This window comes from Solanum lycopersicum, chromosome 5 (genome assembly GCF_036512215.1).
Source record: "Solanum lycopersicum chromosome 5, SLM_r2.1".
In the NCBI taxonomy this organism is placed as follows: domain Eukaryota; kingdom Viridiplantae; phylum Streptophyta; class Magnoliopsida; order Solanales; family Solanaceae; genus Solanum; species Solanum lycopersicum.
In genome coordinates this window covers 34,000,374-34,010,326 of record NC_090804.1, presented here as the reverse complement: position 1 = coordinate 34,010,326, position 9,953 = coordinate 34,000,374, and the positions used below count along the sequence as shown (strand labels likewise).

General features: G+C 35.6%; 1 protein-coding gene across 1 annotated transcript; it reads right to left on the bottom strand.

Annotated features, from left to right (window-relative positions):
• Window positions 1-1,477: 1,477 nt before the first annotated feature.
• Window positions 1,478-3,541, bottom strand: LOC101256487 (exocyst complex component EXO70C1-like). The gene has a single exon (XM_004239258.5). The coding sequence runs from the start codon at window positions 3,373-3,375 to the stop codon at window positions 1,597-1,599; it is 1,779 nt and encodes a 592-aa protein (XP_004239306.1). The 5' UTR covers window positions 3,376-3,541; the 3' UTR covers window positions 1,478-1,596.
• Window positions 3,542-9,953: the final 6,412 nt, after the last annotated feature.

Genomic DNA, 9,953 nt, shown 5'->3' with positions numbered 1-9,953 from the left:
TTGGCCATTTTAGCTTCATCTGTGGTCATTTATGGGGCACAAGTTCCTTGAGCTGCTGTAGACCTTAATTAAGACATAGTCTTAGTGATTCCATGCATGGATCCCATAAACCTATTACTGACCCAATTTTAGGCCCGAGTTCTCTCGTTGCGTTATGGATATAGTTTTCCTTATGTTGGCTCCTCGATGGTTGATTTGATAGTATAAAATCATTTAGAGGCTACTCAGAATGGAAAAGCGTATTTAGTGGATTTGCAGAGCGAGTTTGACTTCGACATAGGCTATACCTTAATGATTATAGGCTTAGCTCGTTGATTATTTTAGCATGATGATTTTCTAATTTTATGTTGGATTAGGTAGTTTCATTCTTTTTGATATCCATATTGCTTCGTTAGACTTATTTTGAGTTTGCTACGAAATAGTACTGCATGTTCTTGCCTCTATTGATGTTTATGCTCCCAAAACTAGTTTATCTTAATGTATCTTAGTTAGGGGCTTAGACTTGGGTTGGTTAGTGTGTGCCTTTGACTTTAGTCTTAGTGGGTCATATGTCGTAGATTTGGATTAGGTCTGACCCTTCAGGTTGTAGACTTTGACCTCCGGAAGCCTTCTGTTATCGATTTTGGCTACTTGTGGTCAGTTTGGGGCTTAGTCTTGCCTTAAAATGATTGGACCTATATTATTTGTGTGTGTGATTGGATCATCCTGATGTAATATTTAGAGAAGGATCAGCTTGTGATGGCCTCCTAATGTAAGATTCCAAGATGGACTAGCTATTCTGATGTAAAATTTTGATAAAAGCTAGGCTTCTTCGTGTTTAATTTCGATATAAGATTCTTTGATTGACTAGTTACTCCAATATAACATCTTGGGAAATGCTTAGCCTTTTTATGGTTTTTTGATGTAAGATTTTGGAAAGGATATGTTTTCAATGTAAGATTCTGGAAGCTAGGTTTATGGGGTTAGCCTGATGTAAGATTCAGAACATGACTGGCTCTACCGATGTAAGATTCTGGAAAATGTTGTCCTTGTTCGATGTAGCAATTCTGATGTTAGATTCCAGGATGAGCTATTCCTTCTTAGCTGTTATTCCCATGTCAGATTCCGGACGATAATCCATGCTTGGGCTTATGGCTAACGTTCTTGATTGTTCCTAGTACTGTTCTTTTTAAATATTTGCTCTTTTGTGTACTCGTTAGACTTATGAAGGTCTTGTCGGATTTATTTTCTCTATCCTGTCTCTTGTAATCATCTTTTTGCCTTGGCCGGTAATATATTAGTTTTCTGTAGTATAAGTCGGCCCCAAAGAGAATACAAAAATATTATATTCAAGTTCTATGTCAAATACTCTTGTTTCCTGACTTTAATCAAATATGCCCAAACGCATCGAGACTACTTTAAGACAAGCAGAAATGATATAAGTGCAACACAAATTTCTATGTGAGGTTGATTTCTTTTGGAAGACTGGAATGGAAAATTGACAAGAAAATATGAACCAATACTAGTAGTGATAAATAAGTATCATACAAAAAAAAATCTGAAATCAGATTATTATTTGAAAGAGTCATTAATTTTGCAGCACGACGTCTGCTTATATTACGTCTTCCTCCGTGCCATAGATGTAGGATTTCCGTCAAAAAGGCCCTCAACTAATGTTTCAATATCTTCTGGCTGATACTTAATATACTTGTCCGCGTGTTTTGTGTTGTCTAGATACTGCCTAAATCTCCCACAGAAGGATCTATAAGCCGGAATTAACACTGCTGATACAGAAACTCTGAGCTCTGATCGAAGCTGCTCGTCACTCACTACCCAAGTGCTCTGCGTACGATGAATTTCATCTAACATAGTGCTGAAATTCTTGAACCTCTCTTTCACTATTGGCTTTGTCACCTTCCCATTTACTTGCATTCCATCATGATTTAGTATTTGTAGTAGTTTTCCCCATGTTTCTCTTTGGTAATTCTTGTGGTATTGCCTCACGGTTGTAGATCTTCTTCGACACCACGTGTCTCCCATCACTTGACGGACCTCTGTAGATCCTTTTGCTTTTTGTAAGATGTATCTACCGTTGTTCATCAAGAATATGTCGCGCAACGAAGTGTCTCTATACAAGTTTGACTTGACTTCTAAATTTGCATCCAACAGCTCCATTATTGTCATGAGTTGTGCTGTTAACGGTGTCGTCTCTGCTACTGCATTTTCGTGTGGGCTTTCGCTCTCAGCTACATCAACAGATGATTTCAATTTTGATGGTGACATGGCGTTATGTTCCTTGAAAATGTGTTCCAGAGCGTCTTTGTACTCACAAGCGTATTTTAGATAATTCATTACGTAACGTGTGAGGGGGTGCACTGCACCACCAGGGACCGGTGTTCTGGCTGCATCGTTCTTAATGGAGATTTCGAGATCATTGAATATATTTATGACAGCATCGCCGAATCTATCTCTTGTAGCTAAGATCTCAGACTTCAATTCGTGTTCACAGTCATTAATTGAGAGAGATTCACTTATGGCGTGAATGAGATCGCGAATTGCATCATATATGTCTAGATATTTGAAGAGCTTCTCCGCGGAGCGTTTTGTCCAGGAGACAGCCTCAGCAAAGTCAAGTATCTGTATTACAATGGAACGTGCCAGATTGTTAAAAAGGCTTTGAGAGATCATTGGAGACTGGGAGAAAACTGATTCTCCAAGTTTCCTCTCTGCGAGGAACAGAGTATTCGAGCAGTTCCTCGCGACATTGATCCATCTAGTGATCTCTGCTTCTAGAGAATCCCAAGACATTTTCTGCACATCATCTACATTTATCTTCTCGAACTCGAGCATTTTCATTTGCTCATAAAATGCATTTCTTCGTGAAATTGAATACACTTGACAACAAGCTGTTTCAAATCCAGCAGAGATCATTGTTGTTGCAATTCGATTCATTCTCGTCACAACCTCTGGAGGATACCATGGATAATCCTCGAGTTGTAATTTTTTAACAACTTTTGAATTAGAATTACCTCCAAAATCTTCTAATAACGTTCGCAATTCTTCTTCCATGAAAGTCATGGCTAGTTTCAACACAATATTGGTTTGACTTAACAACGTTGATCCTGATGGAGATTTAGCGATTACATTCGTCAATTTTGACAAATGCATCACAGCTTCAAGGAAAAATGATTCTTCCTCTGTCATCTTTCCCAATCTAGTCGGAGTTTCACCAGAACTACATTTCGCAATCCGAGACTCAATGATTTTTGAAAAATGTTCAACATTTTCGGGGAGTCGGGAGCAAGGATCATCATCATCATGAGATGTGGAGACGGTATATTTAAATCGATTTAGATCAATATCATCACATATTGGAGTAGCGCCACTCTTGTCCATTTTGTCTCTCTAATCAAAAAAGAATTGTATGCATATGCAAAATGGGGAAAATTGAATGAAGGAGAAAGATGGGAGAAAAGTTTGTTTAAGATTAAAGAATCTCAAGGGAATGGTTTATTTTAGGAATATGGTTGGTAGAAGAAGAATGTTGACTTGGTTAACAAAGTTTTTTTTTTCTTTCATTTTAGTGCTTCCCATGACTTGATCTCAACATGGGTTGCCACTAAGCCCAATTTCCATTTGTAGTTAATTTGATGGTCAAGAGTTGCAATTATAATATAAACTACCTAAATATGACATACTCATGTCACTATATTGTTCAATTAAATCTTCAAATGTTACGTTAAATTAAATGAAAAAAGTACGATAACAAATCATTGTCTTTTTGGGTATTTTTGTCTATTTTTCAAGGTGAAGGGGAAATTACACCCTCTCTCTTACACACGTATTAATATTAGAAAAACTTTCACATATAGAAAATATAAAAATCATATTTGTATGTCATAATTATAATTTGTATGAGTGCGCTTCATGACAAATGTTATGTTTGCTATGGAGTTTTTGTTTTGTATAATTTGCTAGAAACAATCAGTTTTATACAAATTGTTCAGTTTTGTATAAATTCATATATACATTATAATTTGTATAATAAGATATGTATTTGCATAATTATAAGTTTATATGACAAAAATATATGTATTTGTATTTATATATATATATATTTTTTGCATTATACAAACACAAACACATTTTATACATTTTATATCGAAATGCATGTATAAGATGACTAATTGTATATCAAAAATAACTAATTATATACCGAAAATGACTAATTGTATACCGAATCAAATGACAAAAAATGGGACGTTTGCTGCAAATTATAATTAAAATAAACTATGGCTATAGAATTTAATTTGAATTAATAAGTTGCAATGTCATACAATTTTTCATTAATTTTATTGAATTAGATGTGAAACATAGTGATGTTTGGATTTGACTTTTTAAAAGTGACTTCCTCCCACTATTTCTATTTATATATATGTCATCTTTGATGAAACTAGATGGTCTTAATATTTGTTATTTTACAAGATCAATATGACACGATTTTTTCTATTTTAGCCTTGAATGTTATTAGCTTTTAAAGTATATATTTGACCAACATAGAAAAATTATGCAAGTAATTCATGTTCATTGGTCAAATAAATTAATGAAAATAAATTAGTCGATGTTCATTGATTGAACACTTTACTTCAAGATGACACCATATAAGAGTACAATGATAAATTTATCTAATTTCTTTAGACAACTGAATTGGAACAGATAAAGCATAAGTTCCAAGTCAAAAGTCATAAGTTGTTAACTCCCAACTTTTGGTTTATGACTTTCTTTTGTACCTTTCCACCTTTAAAAAGATGTCTTTTGATGTTATCTAAACACTTTCATTGTCACTAAAATTAAGTCAATCCAAATACTGAATTGGCTTCGTAGATTGGATTAACTTATACTCAATTATATATTTACTAGCACGTACTGTGCCCATGAAATTGTGACTGTGTATGTCTAAGTGTGAATCTTGTTTGTTAGTTGAAATATGAAATTGAAATGATAACTTTGTTGGGCCTGAGTCTAATTTAGGTGAAGTTTGAGTAGCCTAGTGTAGATCCAATGCATCATTTTCCCCAGTGATAGACATGATGACAATTTTCTTAAGCGAAAATCATCAATTAGTGCAATACTTAATTAGCATTGTCTAATGAAATCAAAGTATCCATGGGTAGATAATCATATAGGTGGAATGTAATGATGGGGGGAGGGGGGGGGGGGGGGGGGGAATCATATTTGTTCTGCATGTTGGATTAGCTATGAAAATTAGGCACTAGGTTGAACACTTCATGTTTGGCGGGCTTGTCTTAGCTCGCAAGAAGGTTAGGTGACTCGTCGAGTAAGCCCTGGAGAGGATATCGTTCTTAACTGTAAGACCTCTAAAATGAGTTAAGGTGTCTAGAGCCTCACATGTGCCTAATAAACTTTTTAATATGTTAACTAAATTTTTTAAATCATGTATGATTTATTTGGAGTCATTTGGAAGTCAAATGTCCAAAACATTCGAAAGTTAGTCCTCGAGACATACATGTGTGTCTTGACATGTTTTACGTGTTCGTTTTGGTTGAAACTGATATGTTAGGTCTTTAACTTGTGAAGGAGTGTATTTACGTTGAAAACTTCTAGGTACGACTCTCCAAGGACTCCGCAAAAGGTCGTCAAGTAGGACCCAAAGTCTACCTAGACACTGCCTTGGCAGTGTCTACCTACGACTGGGAAACGACGGCCAGTAGGTGAACCTACACCCCGTCGATGGGGAGGCATCGTCCAACACTTAGACTAGTGAAGGAATAAGCTAGTGTACAAGACTCATACCCAAACGACGGCCAACAGTACGGTCCATTGTTGGACCTACTGGGTGTCGATGGCTATCCGTCGTTTGAACCTGCAATCTGCAGCCTGCACACTGTTTCATTAAGGGGTGAATGGAAAATTCACCGCACGTCCTAACCTAACCCTAGGTGGTTAATTTACCTATTTTTGGGTATACTAAGTTAGTTAAAAACATCAAAACCCCAAACCAAATCCATATTTTAAAGTTAGACTTCCCTTTCCAAAAATAACCTCTCTAGAAACCTCCATTGGAGATGAAGCTTAAGAACAGCTCGTAGATTGAATTTTGATGGTTTCTTCATCATGTTTTAATGGTTTTCTTCTACAATGAGGTATAATGATCCTTCATATTTAAATAATCTTCCATCTAAAAAGCTCTTTCCAATGTTTTCAAAGAAGTTTTATGATCAAATTGTGTATTCTTCAATCTAGCCATGGGTTCTCTCTCAAAACGTTTTAAAAAGCATGTTTATGATGAATTGGTGATAATGTACTGATTTTCAAGTCAAATTCAATCAAGTTTCATGATGAACCCATGTCCCCTTCAATTCTCAAATTAGCTTATGTTATGGGCATTGTGATCTTGATTATGTGTTGGTCGAATTATGATTTTATTATGCTGAATTGATTATATATAATGCCTATTATGTATATTGATGGTGAATTGTTGATGATTGATCCATGTGGATTAAGGTTTGAAGGTTTGAATAAGGTTAGCCTATAATTCTCCTATCTTCTATATATTGCTAATGTAGTTTCAATGTGATCTCGATTCTATGAAAAATTGAAGTAGAATTTCATTAGGTTATGATCTCTTTAGCTACTGCCTTATATTGATATTATTGATGAATTGTGCGTATTGATCATTCAGGATCAAAGCAAGGGAGATTGGTAAGTGACCTGTGTTTCTCTACTCTCTATTGAATTGGTGATGTAGGTACATGTTAGGATCATGATCTCGTTGTGGTTTATGCATGATTTAGTCTATGTTAATGTACATATAGCTACTTCCTTATACTTTAATTGTTGATGAAAGATGAATATTGGTCAATGATGATCAAAGTCTAATGGATTGGTAAGAATTGTTCTATTCCTGTACTTCTACATAGAATCGAATTTGGCCTTGTATGACATTGTGTGGTATGGTCCACTTATGGTGGCGGTGTTTACTTATTGTCAATATATATATATATATGTGTGTGTGTGTGTGTGTGTGTGTGTGTGTGTGTGTGTGTATGTGTGTGTGTTGATTGTGTCCTTGAAGGCAACTTGATGTTAGGGTTATGTTTAGGTACTGCTATTGATGAAATAGATGATCAATGAACCCCTACCTATGTGCCCTATGTGAATGTGTTATTAGCTAATGTTAGGAGTCTTAAGTGTAATATGAAGTTAGCTTGTCTCTAATGCTAAATTGTGATGTGTGGTCTATGCTTGAATGTGCATTGTGGTCCTAAGAGGGTGGCTGCCTCAACGATAGCCATTTGGTGATCATGTTGATCAATGTACACACACACACACTTCATGCATGCTTACAAGTAGTATAGGTTCATGGTGTCTAATAAAAGGTTATTCTCATATGCACTAACGTCTATTACTATGCATGTTAAGTATATGTCCATGAAGTATGTTTTGTAACTCTTAACTAGGATGAATTGATAGGTGTACTAGTGATGAGACCTTGTCCATGTATTGCACTTGTGTGCCTTGATAGAATAGTTCCTATGTGGTTGTCTATGCTTATGTATATGAATGTGTGGTTAAGTGATGAACATGTCTTATATGCATGAATAAAGTAAAATATGAATATGTGTAGTCTAAAGGTGTTATGTGAAAGGTTTGCTCACATGTATGTACACACACATGTATGCTGATCTAGTCAATGGAGGGGCCTTGAAAGGTGTTCCCAAGTGTACCCTAAACTAGATGGTGCTTTACATTTGCTATGTCCATGTGAAAGGACTTCTCACATGAATTAGGTTGATGAACTCTCATCTATAGCTTATGATCTAAACATATGAGGAGTTAACTCTCCTAAGCCTACATTTTATAAAGTAAAGATAATAATGGCTTTTCAATAAAGAGATAGCTTAGAACCCAATGAACTTAGATGAGGGGTGCCCCTTCCCAATGTGGGAAGGCTTATTCACCATTGTCCTCACGAGGTGGATAACTACAATGACTCAATGGCATAAAGAGGGTTTCCATATATAGCTCCAAGTTCCATAAACTATGCTTGCTCCATAAGATCTAGCAAGTGATATCTCACCTAATACGCTAGCATGTGTTTATGTTCTACTTTGGCAAGGTAAATCACCTTCCTTGGTGTAAGGCTCTACAACACCAAATTCCATGTTAGCACCCATTATCTTAGTGTCAATTAAGGCTATAGTTTCCCTAAAAGTAAAATGGACAATGGAAGTAAAGCTAAAATCGTAACTAAGATAACCTAATGGAAGTTACTTAGTGTAGGTGAGGGTATGAGACTTTACCTATGCATTTCACAAGTAGCTCTTGAAGGGAGTTCTAGGAAGGTGTTCTAATGTATGTGATTATGTTTATTTTTCTTTTACATGACATAGTATTTGTGTCTACATTATGTGATGATATGGATGGTATGAAGTTCTAATGTGACTATGTGATTAAGGTTCTACTTGATGTGTATGTAGTTGACTATAGTATTATGGTTGATGTATGAAATATATGTTAAGGCTTGTGGTCTCATGATAGGTTTAATAAGTATGTGTGAGGTTATACGGCTTCACATGTACATTGCACTAGTAGACTTAAATTAGGATTGTTAATTAGGGTCTTATAATGGCCTATGTGAAGTGAAGTTAACATAGGTGCAATGTGACTATATCTTACTGTAATAGTGTTGGGTGTCTTGACTTGAATGTGTCTTATGGTGTGCTATACTTCTATGATGATATGTGTTGGCTTATGTAGGATGTATGTATGATTTCCTTGTGGCCTTAAGGTGATGCATTGCACCAAGTATCACTAGAGGGTTACTTGGGAAGTCAAAGAAAATAAAGAAAAAGGGACTTATTGTAAAGGAGATGTGCTTACTCTAGTTTGTACTAAGCTTACTGTAAAGTGGGGCCTAATATGCCTTAACTTCAAAGTATGATTTTATCTGATGTTGTGCCTATTGAATAGGCCTATATGAAGTATGTGAATTGTATTATGCCTATAACATAAGTTTTATAAAGTTTTCACAAAAAGACATGATGTATAGTTTCAAGTAAAATATCCCTTCTAAATGCATGCTTTTGCATGGTTGTGCATTCTTGTACTAACACCATTTTTCTCTACCTTTTTACACAGTGAATGCTATGGATGCTTAAATGGATGTTTTTCTAAGGTGAAGGGGCTTGATATATGATTCCCAAGCTCAAGGAAAGGAATCCTTAATTCCAAAAGGAATTACTAAGTCTAGTTTATGTTTAAAGTCATGTAATCGTTTTGTTATGTTTTATGCATAAGGGTCGTGTCCCTAAAGTATTCTAATGATGTTGAGTCTAAATGGCAAACAGACTTAGAGCTAACTATGTACTTACGTTATTTTTATATTAATGAAAGTGAACTTTCTAGCATACGATGTGTTACGAAAGTTTTAAATTTTCTGCTAAATTTACCTATGAAATGCGATGAATAATAACTATGGGCTGGTATAAGACCTACAAGAGGTCAAGTACGTCATGTTACTTCTAGGGAGTGCTCCCTAGTCATGACATTAACGTTCAATTTTGCATTATCAGTTTTGACAAACTTGTCTAAGCCCATCGAAACTGACTCGATGAATCACCGAGTTGGCATTGACTTCACTTTTTGTGCTTGAACCCAAAGATTATTGCTATTGTGCATTTCGGGGAGCTCACCGGAGTTCTTGATCTTGTTTGGAAATCTACGTTTCCATTAGGCGAGCCTCAAGAATATTTTTGCAATGTGTTTTCAATTTCAACTAACCTTTACGATTCCTTTGTTTGAATTTGTGCTTTGGAGGAAATGGCAGAAACTAAGTGCTAGGAAGTGGTTTCCTTCAGACAGAGACTTCTCTTCTTCTCCAAAGAAGCAAAAAGGCATCTCAATTATTGAGCCTTTTGAGGCCTCTTGTTCCCAATAGATCAATCCTGAAA

Excerpts from the sequence above, each read along its gene's own strand:
- LOC101256487 (XM_004239258.5), bottom strand. The coding sequence starts at position 3,375 with ATGGACAAGAGTGGCGCTACTCCAATATGTGATGATATTGATCTAAAT.